Source organism: Micromys minutus (assembly GCF_963924665.1).
Source record: "Micromys minutus genome assembly, chromosome: 29".
NCBI lineage: Eukaryota > Metazoa > Chordata > Mammalia > Rodentia > Muridae > Micromys > Micromys minutus.
The window spans coordinates 8,158,147-8,177,809 of NC_137964.1; the positions used below are offsets into that span (position 1 = coordinate 8,158,147).

General features: G+C 46.1%; 1 protein-coding gene across 1 annotated transcript in view; it reads left to right on the forward strand.

The window, feature by feature from the left end:
* The window catches only part of LOC308439289 (cilia- and flagella-associated protein 337-like), a gene marked incomplete at both ends in the record, with an annotated part of 75,046 nt that overhangs the window by 35,851 nt on the left and 19,532 nt on the right, over positions 1 to 19,663 (forward strand). The window contains 8 exon segments of the mRNA XM_080941017.1: positions 1,853 to 2,004; positions 8,538 to 8,640; positions 10,254 to 10,360; positions 10,442 to 10,521; positions 11,483 to 11,537; positions 13,270 to 13,315; positions 14,583 to 14,642; positions 17,642 to 17,807. Coding sequence (XP_080797143.1) covers positions 1,853 to 2,004; positions 8,538 to 8,640; positions 10,254 to 10,360; positions 10,442 to 10,521; positions 11,483 to 11,537; positions 13,270 to 13,315; positions 14,583 to 14,642; positions 17,642 to 17,807 — 769 coding nt within the window.

Genomic DNA, 19,663 nt, shown 5'->3' on the forward strand with positions numbered 1-19,663 from the left:
GCAGTTCTGTGTGCCCTTCCCCCTCACTTATGCCTCTGCCATGAGGTGCTGTTTGCCTAAGGCAGCAAGGCCACCAGACTTTGTATTGGATGTTCTGTAACTGTGAGTCAAAACACACCTTTCCTCCCTCTAGTTTTGAAACTGTCCTTAGTAGTGATAGAAAGCCGACTCTCTGAGCTGCCATAACAAAGTGCCAGAGACAGAGTGAGTTAAATAACAAAAATGTACTGACTTACAGTTCCAAGGCTAGAAGCTCAAAGTGTCAGGTAGCATGGGGCCTATGGAGGGCTGTGACAGTGGGGTGGACCCAGGCCCCAAACCTGCCTTGCAGTAGTCTTCTGGCAATCCTGGTATTCTTTGATTGGAGATGCCCTGACCTCTGCCACCATCTGTCATGTACCATTGTCCCACTGCCTCTCTCTAACTCTCCTGTGCTTGCAAAGCTACTCGCTGTGTTGGATTCAAGTCTAGCCTGCTCTGTGGACCTCATTCGTCCTCACTACTCAATCTCAATAACCCCATTTCCTCATCCTGAGGAACTGGGATGCAATTCGATCATAACAAAAATGAAGGAAACCAGGACTCGAGGTAGCTGACAGGACGGGCAGGTACCTGTCGCTTCGAAGGGCAACCACCGTCTCTCCGATGGTCATGGACATCCTCATTTTGTGCTTGGCCCAGCCTGCTCTTCGCTCCTTTGTTTTATTCTTTAGTTTGGTTGGTTTGTTTCTCTGTGTAGCTCTGGCTGTCCTGGAACTCACTCTGTAGACCAGGCTGGCCTCGAACTCAGAGATCTGCCTTTGCCTCCCCAGTGCTGGGATCGCCGGCAATGTGCCATCTGCACCCCCAACACCCCCCTCCCACCACCACCGACCACTCACCCCTGGATCCAGCTGCTCCTCTCATACACTTCACCAGCTCAGTCTACTAAAAGAATGCCAGAGCCACGACGTGATTTACAAGCCTAACAAATGATTGACAGCAACATTATTGTGATCATGTTGAACCACTATTATGTCTCTAAGCACTGTATTTTAATGGAGTTTCTAAAGTTCTCTCTACAACACTATCAGGGGGAAATATAAGCCTCCTTCAGGCAGAATAGAACTGCCACCGAGCTGAATTTTGATCTGTGCATTTGCTGTCTGTGTGTGTGTGTGTTTACATATGCATCTGTGTGCCTCTGTGTATATGTGTACTTATGTGTGTATATGCATGTGTGTGTGCGTGTATATGTATGTGTTTGTCTGAGTGCTTGTGGGTATGTATCTCTACATTACAGACAGTTCTGAGGGGAAGAGATGTTAGGCTACCCAGGTGGAACCACTTGGATTCCAAACCAGGTAGATGGACTCTCACATGTCCTCAAACAACAGCCACACAGGAAGCCATTCCATGTGACTCCCAAGTATCTGCCCGGTGACAGGGTTGGTGGTCTTATATTAAAAACTAGAAACAGGTTTGATCATTAGGGTTCCACAAACCAGATCCAAGCTACAGAAGCTGTGTCCATGAAGAATAAGGTGACTGGTCATTTCCTTGTGGGAAGGATAGAGCCTAGAGATTCATGGCCACAGTTGTCCCCTCTCTTTGGTCACCTTTCACACCTCTTTCAGGATTTTAACCTGTGGTGGGGAGGGACATGAGCTGGAGTTTAAATGTGGTCAGGTCAAGCCTGATCCCATAACAGACAATAGCCAAGGACATACAGCAGACATGCAAAACGCATTACTAGCAGAGTGTGTGGCACACGTGAGATTTAGATTCTGCAGCCAGCCTGGGCCACATAGGGAGATCCCATCTACAGAGAGAAGAACCCACACCTATTACTTTCCCTCCATTTTCTCCACAGATCTGGGATCTGGAGACCCATGGCTGCTGCTGTACAGTCTCTTCCAAAGCCAGCGGCATCAAGGGAGAACTCACAGCCTGCCTCTATCTCCCCGGACCTAGAGCCCTGTGTGTGGCAACGGGAACTCTAGCTTTCCTTCACCTGAAACTGGGGTAGGCTGCCATCTGAGCTTTACACGTGCAGTGTTCTAGAGGGTTCTAGATAGTCCCAGTGGTGGGAGGGGGGTTGTCAATATTCTACTCAGCGCTTAGGTTGCAGGCTCTAAAACTGCAGCCCTAGGCCTCTAGTCTTCAGCTTATATTTGATGAGGATCTTTCAATGCTTCCTCTAGTGACACCAGAGTAGCCTGTTCCATCCAGAAGTGACTTCCTTTTGTGCCTGTCCCACCCACCAGCCTTAATCCTGTAGTAGTTCATTACATCTGGATCCAATATATCATCTCATCTCATATCTATCTATCTATCTATCTATCTATCGATAGATATAGATGATATAGATATAGATTAGATAGATAGAGATAGAGGTAGAGGTAGATGTAGATAGATATAGATATATGTATAGGTATAGGTATAGATAGATATAGATATAGATATAGATATAGATATAGATAGATATAGATATAGATATAGATATAGATGTAGATATAGATATAGATATAGATATAGATATAGATATAGATATAGATATAGATATAGATATAGATATAGATATAGATATAGATATAGATATAAATAGACAGATATAGATATAGGTATATCCCCTGTGGTAGTTTGAACAGGTTTGGCCCCCATAGAATCATCATGTGTTTGGATGGCTGGCTCATGCAGACTGGCACTATTAGAAGGTGTGGCCTTGTTGGAGGAACTGGGACAGTCTTTGAGGTCTCCTAAATTCAAGCTATGCCCATGAGCTAGTCTCCTTCTCTTGGCCTGCTGAAGACATCTGCTCTGGCTGCCTTCAGATCAAGATGTAGATCTCTTGGTGGTCCTCCAGTACCATGCCTGCCAGGCTGCTGCCATGCTTCCTGCCATGACGACAGTGGGACAAACCTCTGAAACTGTGAGCCAGCCCTAATTAAATGTTGTCTTTTATAAGAGTTGTCTTGGTCATGTTGTCCCTTCACAGCAATGAAACCCTAACCAAGACACATTCTGTCCCCATCCATAAAACAAGCTAGCCATGCAGGACAGCACATGCTAAAGTGATGGGGACTCCTGAGTAGATTCTCTTCCCCAATACTGGGGCTATAATGCCTTGGGAGCAGAGTCTCCTTAATTTCACACTCATTTTAGTTTCCTTGACACTCCTAAACCCTACCCCAAGCCCCAGCTATAGCATCATTGCCTTTGTGACAGACGATCTAGTGGCCACTTGCCTTCTCTCCCACCTAAGCCTTCCATGGGCTGAAGCTGTCTGGCCTTATGTACTGGGAGAGGACTCTGAACATTAGTATCTGTTGGTTCTAGGTACCTTGGTTGCCTCTGCCCTGCCTGAACTGAGGGCAGTTTCCAATCTTACAGTAACTTCGGGTATACAGAGGTTGCCTGGGTCAACCCATTATAGATGTATAATTAGGGATCCAGAAGCTGGGAATGGGTTGCCAAGGGGCATGAGAGCCAGGAGCAAAATCAAGACATCCTACCTCTGGAAGAAGGCAGGGTTCTGGGTTCTGACTTCTGGCTTCTTTCTGCACCCACCAGCCTGCTTAGATGAATCAAAAATGAGAAGGAACCTTACATTAAAAAGCAAAGCAAGGGGGGAAAAAAGGAACACAGAAATATAGAGACACAAATTGGCACACACAGAAATCTACCCCCTGCCCTTCCCACCCCCAAAAAAAACCCTAAAATTGCAAACTATGAAATGTAAGTAAAAGACCTGTCACTGAGTTTGTTTTGTGTTGGTCACATGCTGCTGGGCAGGGGAGCCTGGCCTTAAGAGTTCTTCATATGCCAAGTGAGACTCCATTAGAGAAAACGGAAGTTTCATTTGGGAGTGATTATCGATTGGAGATGATTTCTGGGTTAGGATGAGAGCTTGCATCCTCTCTCAGCTCCGGGACTGCCATCTCTGTGCGTGCTGCCACGGTCGCTCTGCGTTCACAGGGCGCCGGATCTGCTGTGTGTAGAAGACCGTGTGTCTCTAGTGTTCTCCATCCCCTCTGGCTCTTAAAAATCTTTCTGCCTCCTATTCTGCAGACCTCCCTGAGCTGTGAGCGGAGGAGACTGATGGAGATAGCCCACTGGGAGGGCTCCAAGGTCCAGCTGTGGGTTTGTGTTTGTTCTCATCTACTGCAGGAGGAAGCGTCTCTGCATGCCTGGAATGCCACCAGGAGTCATTTAGCTGCTATCTTCCTGTAGTAGAGTACTTGGTTTCCTTGGGTCTCTGGTCTATCTAGTCTCAGTTTCTTGGCCAGTAAGCAGTGTTGGAGATAGGTTCCATCTCATGCAGTGTTTTGAGCTTTGAGGGGATTTTTATATATGCCGATGTGTGTGTTTCTGTACCTATATGTTCCAATTTGTGAGCCTATCTGTCTACATATGCCATTGTGTATGTGTGTCTGTGTCTATATGTGCCAATGTGTGTTTTTGCATCTTTGTGTGCCAATGTGTATGTCTCTGTGTCTATATGTTCCAATGTATGTGTCTGCCTCTATATGTGCCAATATGTGTCTCCGTGTCTATATGTGCTAATGTGTGTCTATATGTACCAATGTGTGTATCTGTCTCTATATGTGCCAATGTGTGTCTCTGTGTCTATATGTTCCAATGTATGTGTCTGCTTCTATATGTGCCAATGTATGTCTCTGTGTCTATATGTTCCAATGTATGTGTCTGCCTCTATATGTGCCAATATATGTCTCTGTGTCTATATGTGCTAATTTGTGTTTATATGTACCAATGTGTGTGTCTGCCTCTATATGTGCTAATGTGTGTGTGCCAGTGTGTGTGTCTCTGCGTCTATATGTGCTTCCTGTGCTTTATCTTTGGCTCCTTATTTCTCCATTTGTTCATTTGTTTTCCTCTTACTGAAGTTTGCTTGTTTTTGTTTTTGTCCTTCTTTAAGTTTGTTTATCTTTTTTAGATGCTGATTTGTTTTCTAATGAAAGAGCAGAACAGGATATAAATTGGGTGGATGGCGTTGGTTGGGAGGAGCTGTGAGGAGCTGGGGCAAGAGGAACCATAATCAGAATATAGTGTATGAAAAAAAAATCAATCACCAGAGGATAGTCCTGTTGGGCATCAGTGAAAAGAGAAGCCCTTGGTTCTGCCAAGGCTTGATGCCCCAGGTTAGGGGATTGTTAGGGCAGGAGGCGGGAAGGGGTAGAAGGGTGGGGGGCACCCTCATAGAAGCAGGGGGAAGAGGGATAGGATAGGGAGCTTATGAAGAGAAAACCAGGAAAGGGGATAACATTTGAAATGTCAATAAAAATATATCCAATAAAAAAGAAAGAAAGAGAAAAATATTAATCAAAGAAGCAAACAAAACCCCTAAGAGTTGGGAGGGAGGATTTAACAATTAAGAATACTTACTGCCCTTGCAGGTGACTTGGGTTCAGTTTCTGGTACCCATATGGTCCTTGGTGGCTCACAACTATCCATAAATCTAGTTCCAGGGGACCCTATGCACTCTTCTGAGATCTGGAGGCTTGAGGCACCCATGCAGTACCCACACATATACATGCAACCAAAGCAGTCATGCACATTAAACAAATAAACCAGCACCAGGCAAAAGGAAATGTCCTTCCTTTCCCACAGCCTGCCCTAGAGGCCCAAAGGCAATGGAATAAGCCTCACCCTTCTGTGGAATTCTGCCCTGCCCTGCTAGCATGAGAGATGGAGTGCTTGCCATATGCTTTTTTAAATCATTTTTATTGGATATTCTATGTATTTACATTTCAAATATTATCCCCCTTTCCTTCCTCTCCCATCCCCCTCCCCCATTCCCCCTTCCCTTGCTTCCATGAAGATGCCCCTACTCCCAGGCACATGTTTTAAGAACTGCAAGGCGCTCTGCAATCCAAAAGCATGGCCCTCATTTACAGCCAGCCCAGTAAAAGTATGGCCCACTTTTTTTTTTCAATTTATTTATTTTTATGTGGATACTTGGAATCAAACCCAGGTCCTCTGGAAGAACAGCCAGTGTTCTTAACCAGTGTTTTTGATCTCCCCAGCCCCATGTGGCTCACTCTTTATCCCCTGTTATTTCTCCTGGCTATACAACATACATTCCTCCTCGCCACCACAGCTTCTTCCAGTGTTAACCAGCATGCATGCTCCAAGACAAGAATGCAGAAAATCCTTAGAGTGACCGTCATAGCCTAAGTGTTTCAGATACTTTTTCACAATGGTGACTGGCTTCCTGAGCCCCAAATCAGGACCTCGGTCCTCCCCATATCTTCTCTTGATTTGTGAATACAGGCATGGGCAGGCATTTCTCAATCCATCTGCTGTACTCAGAGGTCAAACTGCATGTTAGGAGTTCATTTCAAGGGGCCTGGAGATGGCTCAGTGGCCAAGAGAACATACTGCCTCTTGATGGCTAGCGCTCGCATCAGGCAACTTACAACTGCCTGTGGCTCTCCTTCAGAAGGCCTGACCCCTCTGGCCCTTACAGGCACATATACTCATGTGCATAAGCCCACACACAGATATGCACATGCGCATAATTAAAAGCATTTTTAAAATTAACTTCTAGGAAAAGCAAGCACATTTTTACAGCATCACATATGACCTTGGTCGTGGCTACCTGCTCCCTTTTCTAATCTCAGTGAAGCCATGCAGTCAGCTAGAATGGCTGAGAAAAATCAAATAGAGGTGCAACTAAATGATTGGTACAGCCAGGCTCCTCGGAGATCCTGAGTACTTCACTCAGGATGCCAAAACAGCCCGCTGGAAGTGGAAGCTTCTGCCAATCAAACGCCTGTTTGTTCTGCATGATGGAGTTGTGTAGAACAAACAGCTCACTTGATTGATTCCTTTTGGAACGCAATGACTGGAAATTCTGCTTCGTGGCAAACACAATCTCAATCTCTAGTGCTAACAATTAGGTGCCAGACCGCGTCCCCTGTCCTAGACCACCCCACACCTGCTGTTTCTCAGGAGCTGTGCAACCCAGAGTTACCTGATTCTGGTTTGCAAGGCCTGAGCTCCTCCCCCAGCAACTGGGGAAAAGGATCTGACCAGCAGACAAACCCAGAGATTTTTCTTCTTTCCCTTTGTTTCCCCCTTTCTTTTGGACTTCCTGCCTCTCCCCCTGCCTGTGCCAGACCCTACCATCACCTCCTCAAGCCCAGGGATGAACAGGCTGCTGTCTGAGCATCACATCTGAGACTGCATATCAGTGGGAGGCCCTGCTGTTCTGTGGCCAAGCTTAAGGAATCACTGCAGAAGAACAATTAAGAAGGAGGAGGCAGGGAGGCCACACAGGGAATTGATACTCGGTATTATATCTACTGCATGTGGATATTTATACGCATTTCCTCCTAATTATTCCTCACATTTCCATAAGGGGTTGTATTTTGCAGTTGAGGAAATGAGGCCAAGGGACTCCAATTGGCTGTTGAGTGCTGGCTTCCCAGAGGCAGAGTCTGGAACCGAACTGATTACTCTGGCGTGCCCCTTGTACCTGGGTACCCCTGGAAGTCACAGCACGGGGCCTGCTGAGATCTGCTCAGCCTCATCCCTGCAGCAATTGAGAAGTTTTGCCTTCGGGGCAGAAGGATTCATAGTGTACTCACTTGTTTATGTTTGTTTGGGAGGAGATGTAAATTCCCATTGCTCTAGATCACCCCATGAACCATCGAATCACACTCCCCCGGCCCTACAAGGAGCCGCGTGGCCGCTTGTGATGGCACACACCCGTGATCCAATTACTGCTCAGGAGACAGAATCTCGGGAGGCTCTTGAGTTTGAGGACAGCCTGAGCTACCGGAAACGCTGTCTCAATCAATCAATCAATCAGTCGGAGGTCATGTTCTCTGCTTCTTTATTAGTCATTACACCTCATCATGTGCCAGTCACTTGTGTGCCTCATCATGTGTCAATCACGTGTACTACCCTGAGAAGATGCCCACACATCTTTTCCTGTTTAATCCCCACGGCTGTTGCTCTGATGAAACGCCACAACCAAAGCAAGTTGTCGAGGGAAGGACTTATTTGGCTTACTTTCCACTTCACTGTTTATCACTGAAGGAATCAGGACAGGAACTCAAACAGGGCAGGAACCTGGAGGCAGGAGCCGATGCAGAGACCATGCAGGAGTGCTGGTAACTGGCTTGCTCCACATGGCTTGCTCAGGATGGCACCACCCGCTATAGGCTGGGCCCTCCTCCAACTGACTTACCTACAACCAGACCTTATGAAGGCATTTTCTCAATTGACTATCTCTCCTCTCTGATGACTGTAGCCTGTGTCAATTTGACATAAAAAAAAAAAAAAAAAAAAAAAACCAGCCAGCATGTTCTCTTATAACCCTGTAAAACAGGTATCACTATCCTCATATTGCAGATTAGAGAGTGGGATTTTAAGCAGTTAGGCAAATTTCCCAGGGTCCTGGATTCATCGTTTGAGCCTAAAGCCTTTCCTGCGGGCCACTGTGTAATGGAGCACCAGATGAACCCCTCCTGGGTATCCTGGCAAGCAGTCACTTCAGGTGTCCGTTGTCTCTGTTTTTCATGAACTAGGTCTGTCCCAGCGCCCCACCTGGTGCGTTCCCACCAAGAGCCCGTGGTGTGCTGTAGATACAACCCAGCCTTCAGGCATGTGGTCAGCTGCTGCGAAGCCTCCGTAAGTATCTGCTCCTGATACCTTAGCAAGGACATGTTTGTGAGGTAGCCTGGCCTCTCCATCTTCCCATTAAAGCTGAGTAGTATGTTCTGTTCCTAGAAATCAACAGTGCGGTGAACATCCAGTTCTGTTCTCTTATGACCCTGTATTGTTTGAACAATCTTTGCTTAGAGTCAAGTGGAAGAGCCTGCCATTTCCCCGGTGGCTCCCAGTATGAGCTCTTTGGAAAGAACATCCATTCTGAGAGTATTATATCCTTGTGGTTTTCTCGTACATGTACAGCAAATACTTCTCATTAACTGGATGACACACTACTCCACTGTCTGCTCAGAAGACCTTGAGAGCAGGCTGAGAAACCTCCCTGCGGTGGTTAACTGATTTCAGCCATCAAGACAGAGGATATTGGACTCCCTGGAGGAGGACTCTCACTCAGAGGCTGCTCAAGGGTTGGGCCTGAAATAGAGTAATTGTAAGAAGGGAATCGACTGTGCCGAAGGAGGTCATAGGAAGGGAACTTTAGAAGGTACAGGAAATGAGCCCCACTGCAGAGGCTTTGACAAAATATCCAATGCAACTTCTGGGTCCAAGGGTTTATTTTAGTTCATGTTCCAAATTACAGCCTACTGTTGTCACCAGGTAGTCAACAGGGCTGAAGGTACAGACTGGTCACAATGCATCCACAGTCCAGAAGCATCAACACAGCCCACAAGTGTGAGCTCAGATCACACTGCATCCACAGCCCAAAAGTGTGAGCTCAGATCACACTGCGTCCACAGCCCAAAAGTGTGAGCTCAGATCACACTGCGTCCACAGCCCAAAAGTGTGAGCTCAGATCACACTGCGTCCACAGCCCAAAAGTGTGAGCTCAGATCACACTGCACCCACAGCCCAGAAGCATGACCCCAGGTCACATGATCCACAGCCCACAAGCGAGAGCTTAGCTCCTCATTCATTCCAGGACAGAAGCAAGGAACTGTGCCTCTCACACTCAGGGTGGGTCTTCCTACCTTAGTTCACCCAAGCTTCAGAAAATCCCTGCTGAGCATGCTCAAAGGCCAGCCTGATCTAGAGAAGCCCTCACTGAGACGCCCCTCCCTGGTGATTCTAGATTTTTGTCAAGCTGATGTCTAACACTATCACACCCACCAACACCTTGATTCTGGACTCACCTCCAGACGGTGAAATATAACATTTCTGTTGTTTAAGAGATCTGGTCATGGCAATTTCCTGTGGCTGTGCTAAGCCAATGAATACATTTAAGGAAGCCAGCTGTGTGGGAGTACAGTTTCTAGGTACATTTTTACTTTTCAGATTTATTTATTTTTATTTAATGTGCTTGGCTGTTTTGCCTGCGGGTATGCATGTATACCATGTTATCGTACTGTGTGCAGAGACCAGATGAGTGTGCTGGATCCCCTAGAACTGGAGTTACAGATGGTTTTGAGCTGCCATGTGGGTGCTAGGGACTGGATCCCTGGTCCTCTGAGCCATCTGTCCGGCTCCCCTAAACTGTCATCTTTATTACTATTTATGTCACCAGACTTCCAAAAGCAAATTTCCTGTGATTTGATAGTCATTATCTCTGAGCCGTCTTCCTTTCAACTTTTATACAGGTAGTGAAAGTGTGGGACCTTGAAACAGGAGGACAGGTGTCTGAGTTTATTGGCACTCATGGTAATGCTGGCATCACCTGTGTGACCTTTGACTCCAGCGGAAGAAGGTACAGCCTTTCTCTCCCATCACGAACTTTCAGCACGGTGACCTGAGCTGTGTCATCCTAGTGGGACGATTCGTTTCCTAGGCTTGTTACCGGGGGAAGAGATGGCTGTCTGAAAATATGGAGCTACAACAATGGACACTGTCTGCACACCCTTCAGCACGGCAAGTGAGGCGGGCACTCCAGCAGGTGGTCCCCATGAAGTGTGGGTGCACAACTGTGCGTGTATCATAAATGGAAAATGAATCAAGTAAGATTGTGACTCCCAGGTGTATGAGATCACCTCTCTCTCTCTAGTTCACGGTATTTAATGTTTCTGGACTTATATATCATGGAGATACAGCCACACCAATGAAATGCAAGTCTCTTATTATAAATCTTCTCACCTGGGGCTAAAGGGATGGCTCAGCAGTTAAGAGCACTGACTGCTCTTGCCGAGGACCCAGGTTCAATTCCCAGCAACCACATGGCAGCTCACAACCATCTTTAACTCCAAGGTCTGACATCCTCAAATAGACGTGCATGCAGGCAAAACATCAATGTATATAAATAAAGATTATATATGCATATATATAAGTATATATATGTGTGTGAGCACATATATACGTATGTATGTATGTATATGTGTGCATATATCTATATATATATATATGTAGATATATAGATATAAAATCTCACCTGCCTCAAAGCTAGTCATTCATTCATTTGCTATGTCTACTCTTGGTTAAAAAAAAAAACTGATTCTAGCCTGTACAATGCCAACAGAGCAGGTAAAAAGCATATTCTTCACCTTTTAAAAGGAAATAAATAAAGTCAAGGTGAAAGAGACATGAAGCTAAATTCATGAGCCTCATCCCCAAACCTGCTTTGACCATCTGCCCATTCGCTCACTCCATGTCACCTGCCACTGGGTCCTGTCAGGAGAAGCCAAGCCTCTTCCTGCAGCTGATCAAGGGCAGAATCAGACAGAGAAGGTGGTCACAAATGAACGGTGCTTTAAAGGACCAGGCATCTAGAAAGTAGATGATGAAGTCTATTCTGATACATTAGGGCAACCCATGAGTGCTGATTCAAGCAAGAGTTAGTAAAGAAATTGTTTAACATAAAATGATAATGTATTTCTAGATGAAAATCAGAGTGAAGTGTGTGACTGTACTTACGTGGAAGTAAACCGAAGTAGGTGAGTTCCATTCAGCCTGGGGTTGTGTTAGTTAGCTCTTTATCACTGTGAAAAAATAACACCTCAGGTCAACAAGGGGGGGGGGAGTGTATTTTGGCTCATGGTTTCTGAGGTCTCAGTGGCAAGATGGGGACATCATGGTTAGAAGGGCAGTGGCAGAGGTCATGAGAAAAGGTGAGAGAGACCCAAAAGACCGGGCACAGCTTTCAAAGACGTACACATCCCTGGTGGCCCGCTTCCTCCAACCAAGGCACACCTCTTCTAAATATTTACTTATTGTGTATATGTATGTCTGCCTACATGAGTTTACATGTATGAATGAGTCCATGGAAGTCAGAGGGTATAAGATGCCCTGGAAACGGAGTTATAGTTGGGATCCCCCTGATAAGAGTTCTGGGGAACCAAAACCAGGTAGTCTGCAAGAACAGTCAGTGCTCTTAATTGCCAAGGTCTTGGACCCCACCTCTTAGCAGCATAGTCAGCCATTGATCTATCAGTGTGCTAACCCATAGAAGAAGTTAGCACCCTTTAATCCAGTCACCACCAGATGGAAAGTAAAACTTCAACATCTTAGCTGTTTGGGGTTCTGATGTCCGTAATGACAGTGATGAGAATTTTCCAGAATAAAATGTCTTGAAGAATTGGGGGGGGGGGGATCCTGGATGCTTCCTGGAGGTAATTTAGGCAACTAGGCTCTGCCATTTTCCTTCTGCTGAAGGAAATCTCTGCACATTGATTGGGATAACTGTTTAGAAAGCCATCTCCCCACCAAGTGACTTATTAACTTAAAAAAAAAAAAAAAAATCAGCAGGGCTAGAGAGATGGCTCAGCAGTTAGGAACACTGACTGCTCTTGCAGAAGACTCAGGTTCTATTCCAAGCACCATATAGTGCTCATGATGATCTGTAACTCCAGGTCTGGTGATCTGACAGCCTCTTCTGGATTCCACAGGCACACATATAAATGTAGGCAAAACAGCCCATATTCAAATGATGATGATGATGATGATGATGATAACAGGAAATGGAGAGATGACTCCGAGGTTAAGAGCACTGACTACTCTTTCAGAGGTCCTGAGTTCAGTCCCCAGCATTTATTCATATGGTGGCTCACAACCATCTATAATAGAATCTGATGCCCTCTTCTGGTGTGTCTGAAGACAGCAACAGTGTACCCACATACATGAACTAAACGAATCTTAAAAAAAAAAAAAAAAAAAAAAAAAAATAGTTTAGAAATAATAACAATGGCAGCAATACTAAGTTTTAAATGTCAGAGCGACAAACCAGAGTGGAGCTAATAACCTCAGCCACCATAAATCAAAGAGCAAAAATACAGTGGCTCCTCCCTGAACACTCTTTAAGAGTGAAGTAACCCTTAGGCTATTTCTGTGAGCAACCTCGGCTGGATAGTTCAGACATTCTCTGAAGATCAAGTAAATCTCCCCACTCCACTTTCTCCACCCAGGCAGCTGCTCACAGAGGATCTGTAGACCTCAGAAATGAAGGGGTGGCCTGTTTCTGGTTCCGGATGCTTTAAAGACTCACCCTGGTTTGTCAGATGATTTCCCCGTTGGTCTCCATAAGCATTAGAAAGGCTCCTGTCTTTTTATGTATCCTGTGGCTAAGGCAGGGTTAAACCACCAAGTTAATAACAAACCAAAGCTGAACTTTTATAAATGTATCTTTTTTTTTTTTGGTTTGTTTTGTTGTTGTTGTTGTTGTTGTCTTAGGTGTGTCATAGCTGTCGGATGGAACCGAAGAATTAATGTATACTTTGTAAGTGCGAAGTAACAAATGAAGGCCTTTCCAAAAAGCCCTCCTCTCCGATGACCTCATCCCTCCAGCTCATTGTTTAGATGTATTTGTATTGTTTTTGTTAATTATGTGGGGGAGGGGAGGAGAGTAATGCATGTGAGTGCAGATGTCCACAGCTGAGTGCTCAGGTTCTCTGGAAGAGCAGCCAGTGCTCTTAACCAGTGAGCCATCCCTCCAGCATCCAGCTTCTTTAAAAATAGATTAGAGCGTGTTTTTGCTGCCTGGTATAAGGCACATGACACACACAGGATTTCCTTTATTTCTCCTTATTCTTTCTTCTTGTTTGTTTCTAAAGATTTCCCTCTCTGTGTCTTTCCCAAACCCCTCCTTGGGATGATGTACCAGCTAGGAGAGCTGCCAGGGACCCTGGGATCCTGGGAGACAGAGGTGGTGCAGGTCTTGAGTTCTATTCATGACTCACACCTTCCAGCTTCCCCACCCGCTACTTGGCCCCTCCTCCCCAGCCTACTTGCAAAGACACAAGTTCCAGAGAAGGCTAAGCAGGAGTGGGGAGGCGGATGGCCGGGTTTCACAGGCTTTTACTTCCTTCCTCCCGGCCTGACTTTAAAGCATCCTAGAGTGTCTCCAATCAGAAAGAGGAAATAAAAGGCCACTCATAACCGTCTCTGCAGACATGAAATCCCACTTTATGGAAGGGATTAGGAGACAGAAGTTTAAAGTACCGCCCAAAAAACTAAGTTTTAAATCTACCTTGTGACATTTTACTACCCTGCTTGCTCTGCTGGATGGTCCTGGATTTCCGAAAGGTTTTAAACACGGTCTGTTCTCTTTATTCATTTTAAAGTTCACTATATTTCAGAGCCTAAGCCTTGCATCCTGAGAGTGATTTGAAGGATGACTACCTGGGAAATTTCAGCACTGAATCTGTCCTTTGGTATTACAGCTTCGCCGGCTGATGGCGTCGGGTTTAGCCCATGAAACAGCTCTGGGTCTTATTATGAAGGCAAAGCTATGCGGTGGATCCAAGAAGAGCTTGTCAGTTGACATATGATTTGCTGAAATGCAATCACCCAGATGTCAGGAGAGGATTGCTTTTTATTCCCACTGGCACTTGGGGAATTTGCTTTGACATTTCAGAAATCTGCATCGGTGGCGGGGTGAGGGGTAGGGTTATGAAATGTGCCAACACCTTCTCTCTGACGTCGCGAATGTGTTGGCAGCTCATTTTATGGTTTGCACAATGGGTCTTGTTTGGCTTTGTACACAGGACATACCTCGTGATTTTCATCACTTCCGGAAGCCTCAGCCCCACTGGCAGGATGACCTGGTGAGCCCCAGCCCACTGTCTGGCCTACAGTAGCACACAGTGAAGACCTCCTTTACTCAAAAGGCTGCCACGCATGCTCAGTTTCTTCTGCCTACGAAGGTCCAGGCAGCTGCCTTCTCTCTAGGAGAGGCGATGGCCCCGTGTTTAAAGTTGAAGTGTGGGGCACGAGGGGCGGAGTTCAAGCTGCGCCCCGAAGGGCGGAGTCCAGCTGGGGAGTCCCCATGAGCAGGAAGCTCAACATGGGGAGGGTGTGGTTTTTAATCAAAGAAGCTTTTGTTACCTGTTTCTTCTTGGAGAGACAAATTGTATTTGTGATGTCATAACATTCCTGTCTCTCAGTGGCTTGTTAGAGGCCCAATGCTTGTCAGGGATCTGAATGTCCCCAGCTCCCTACAGTTTCCCAGGGATGAATGACTTCCTTCAAAACTGTTTACATTCCAAGGCTTTAAGACAAAAATAAAGAATAAGGCCACGGTGCCCAACTGCCGGCCACAGCACCAGCTATTACATGCCCTACAAATATTCCAGAGGGCACATGTCCATAAAATACAAACTCCATTGTCTTAGTTAGGGCTACTATTGCTGTCATAAAACACTACGACCAAAGAAACTTGGGGAGGAAAGGGTGTATTCAGTTTATGCTTCCATGTCACTGTTTATCATGGAAGGAAGTCAGGACAGGAACCCAAAGCAGGAACCTGGAGGCAGGAGCTGATGCAGAGGCTGTGGAGGGATGCTACTTACTGGCTTTCTCCTCACAGCTTGCTCACCTGCTTTCTCATAGAAGCTGGATTTCCCCCCCCCCGCCCCCCACCAATCACTAATTAAGAAAATGTCTAACAGGTTTGCCTACAGCCTGATCTTATAGAGGCATCTTATCAGTTGAGGGTTCCTCCCCTCTGATAACTCTAGCTTGTGTCAAGTTGACATAAAATTAACCAGTAGCCAGTCCTCATCTGACGTCCTCTGTGGTCCGGAAGACCTTGTCTAGTGCCCAGGTTATAATAATTACCCAGTAATATGTTCTCATTCATTCAGCACCTACTAAGTGCCTCTTGTGGACCAAATATGTGTTGTTTATAGGAGTTCCAATAGTAATAAGCAAGCTCTGACACCGCCTGTTTTAGTCAGGGTTTCTATTCCTGCACAAACATCATGACCAAGAAGCAAGTTGGGGAGGAAAGGGTTTATTCAGCTTACACTTTCCACACTGATATTCTTCACTAAAAGAAGTCAGGACTGAAACTCAAGCAGGTCAGGAATCAGGAGCTGATGCAGAAGCCATGGAGGAATGTTACTTACTGGCTTGCTTCCCCTGGCTTGCTCAGCCTGCTTTCTTATAGAACCCAGGTCTACCAGCCCAGGATGGCCCCACCCACAATGGGCTGGGCCCTCCCCCTTGATCACTAGTTGAGAAAATGCTTTACATCTGGATCTCATGGAGGAATTTTCTCAACAGAGGCTCCTTTCTCTGTGATAATTTCAGCTTGTGTCAAGTTGACACACAAAACAAGCCAGTACACTGTGTGACCTTTAATACAGTTCCTCTGTAATTTTGTCACTGTTATGAATCATAATTTAAATATCTGATGTGCAACTCCTGTGAAAGAGTCATTTGACACCCGCCTCAAAGGGGTCATGACCCACAGGATGAGATTCACTGGATTGGGGTTTTGACATGTGAATTTTGGGGACTCAAACATGTAGCCTAAGAATAGAAAACATTGTTTTACAGTTGGGGGGGGGGGTAGGACATCTGGCAGTAGAGGATCATGGGAAAGAGATATCCATCAGTCTTTGCTTTCCCAATAGTCTCACAATATAATCCAAGAGCAGACAGAGTCTCTTTGGCAATTTAAGCCAAGCCCTCAAGGGATGCTCTCTGGCAAGTACATGAAGACAGGGTTAGGATGTTTTAATACAGCTGAGACGGAGAGAGAGCAATGACCATTACATAGTAAGCACCCACATGAGAAATGTAAAATGCTCATGGTCAGGGACCCCTAAATTCTGCAGCTCTGGTCTCCACATATCAGGTTCAGGTTCTTGTCTCCCGCAGAGGCACCTGGGCAAAGAGAAGCACATAGCTTCAATCCCCATTCACAGTTATGCCCCAGAGAAGGGCAAACGGGTTCACTCTACTATGGTATGTGGATTTGTGGCTGGTGAGAAACTATATAAGTTAAGGTTGGTTCTTTCTCCCAGCCCCATGCTTCTAGAAATAAGACTCAGACTCAAAATGTATTTATAAATACCTTGGCTCTTCTCTGATTGGACCATAACTAAAATAACCCAATTACTTTAACCTACATTCTGCCATGTGGCTGGTTACCTGTGCTCAGGTACCATGCGTCTATCCCCTTGTATCTTCCCAGATGAATCTTCCCTTGCCTGGCTCTCTCCCAGAATTCTTTTCACTCCCGGATGTCCTGCCTTCCATTTCCTGCCTAAGCCATAGGCCATAGGCTCTTTAATTGACAGGCGATGCAGCCATACAATACATGATATTCTCTCCACAGAAACCAAACCTCCTTAGACCATAGCTTAGTTCCCTTGTCCCACAAGTGGCCTGAGCAGGAATAGCTTGTCAACAACCTGCTTGCTGGCAGGATGGCATAGTAAGGATGGACTGGTTCCCTCAGAAAGCTAGGTCTCTAGAGGTGACAGCCAACACAGGGATTGCCATACGAAGAGGTTCTCATATGAAGAGGTAGAAGTCACAGAGAACCCCTCTGCGTCTGATTTTAGAGATCAAATTATCCCTAAATTTGGGATTTATCCTAATTTGGGAATATTCCTAAATGTGGCATCCCTATCACATTTATCTTCCTCCCAGCCACCGAGCCATCTCCCCAAGCTCCGCCCAGTCAGCATCCCCCCAATGTCTTATCCAACTGGAAGTTCTTAGGCTTCCCTGCAGTGTCCATCCTCCACCTCCTCTGGTGGCTGTGACCCACAAACTTGGGATCTGGTTTCTCAGCCCTGTCTTTCTTTCTTAGAACCACGGGCACAAGGAGGACATTCTCTGTGTGGCCCAGTGCCCACCTTTTCTTCTGGCCACCTCCAGTTATGATGGAGAGATAATAGTTTGGAATGTCATCTCAGGCCACATGTACTGCAAGCTGAACACCCCTAGCCCCATGGATGGCCAGGACCATAAAGAAGGTAGGTGAGGAGCAGGTCCCATAGCCTCTGTACATAGACCCTCATTAAAGTCTTCATTCTGGACTATGACCTGGTTGGAAGGGATTGGCTTTGTGTCATGTCCGTCCTTCCATCCCTTCCTGTCTCTGCCATGTGCCTGTCATGTCTGTCCCTGTCCTCATCCCTGTCCATACCCCTCCCTGCAAAGCTGGGCAAGAGCTTAAAAGCCCAGCCCCCACGTCTGTTTGTAGAAGTCTATCTCAGTATCTTTGAGGTCTGTATCTGCCCCCAACCTGAAGAGTGTCCCCACTGAGACCCCAGCTGTGCTGGCACCCCCTTTCCTCTTTCATTTTTTTCTTTCTCTTACCATCCACTTGCCACGTGCATCTTCCACACAGCCACTAAGCCATCTCCCCCAGCTCAGCCCATGCAGCATTCCCTCAATGTCTCATCTGACTGGAAGTTCTCCATGCTGTCCCCATCCTCCACCTCCTTTGGTGACCCATGACCCACCTCCCTGAGAGAATGATCAACCCCGTTCACACGGAATTAGAACTAAACCTCTTGTTATTACAGCAGTCTATCCGTTTAATTGTGTTCTGTGGTTCTCGCTCCTGAGCTAAGACTCCTGGGGTCTTACAATAATCCTCAACCTCAATCCATCCTTACTACTTAAGTATTCAACTGCAAAACTTCACCCCACTCACCACTTTTGGGGGGCGGGGACTGGCTCTGTTTTTTTTTTTTCCAGTGTCTTCTCTGTCTGCTAAACATCATGGCTTCATTCCTTTCTTTTCTCATCAAAACAATGATGGGGTGCCTCTGCCATGTGCCTGGTCCAGGGCTAAGTGAACCTCTTAGTAACTGTGCATGGCAAATAAGAAATCAGGTAGAGATGTCTACCAGTTTTACAGCTGGGTATGCAGCGCTGGGAAACTGGCTAAAGCCAGTTGCCAAATATGCTTCCTCCCTTCCCCCACCCACCTAAGGGGCCAAGCCCATCCTTCCCGAACAGCAGCTGTCTGCCTTGGAGCCACAGGAAAGGAGATGATACAGAACGTGTCTTTCATTTCCTGAGGCCCAGACCCACAAATCCATGAGTGAAGATCAGATCCCTTGCTTTGAGCATTTAAAAACAAATGAATGGGCTGGAGAGATGGCTCAGTGGTTAAGAGCACTGACTGCTCTTCCAGAGGTCCTGAGTTCAAATCCCAGCAACCACATGGTGGCTCACAACCATCTGTAATGGGATCTGATGCCCTCTTCTGGTGTGTCTGAAGACAGCTAGCTACAGTGTACTTACATGTAATAAATAAATTGTTTTTAAAAGAAAAGCAAACAAACACAAAAAGTCTGAATCGTTTAGTCAGAAAGTACTTCTGAGTTGTTCCCAGGTGCATGACACTCTGAGAAGTGATGTCAGAGGTATAAGATCTTAAGGGGCTTCTAATCTAATGCAGAGGCAAGCTGTGGGTAAGTCACGTGGTCGGTTTGAGTGCCACCTAGAGGGAATAGATGGTGAAGCCTCTGGCAACCTAGGCGTCAGAATGGAATTCTGACCGGACAGTCACCAAGTCAGCCTCTGATCCCCATTTCCCCGTTTGTTTTAAAAAATTATTCTCCGTAGCGCTCTCTCTCTCTCTCTCTCTCTCTCTCTCTCTGAGAACATCAAACTGCTCCTTTTTGTTTGTGTTTGGTGTTTTTAATCTTTAGGGAGGAAAGAGATGGCGTTCGCTACATTCCAGTAGTTTAGTTTCTTTGCCATTAAAATGAAATTAAAGTCACTGGCTTAGGATGTGAGGCCAATGCTTCAGGAAGCAATTGGGATGCAAAACCCATGAGGACTGTAGACTGTAAGCAGGCTCTTCTGGAGAATC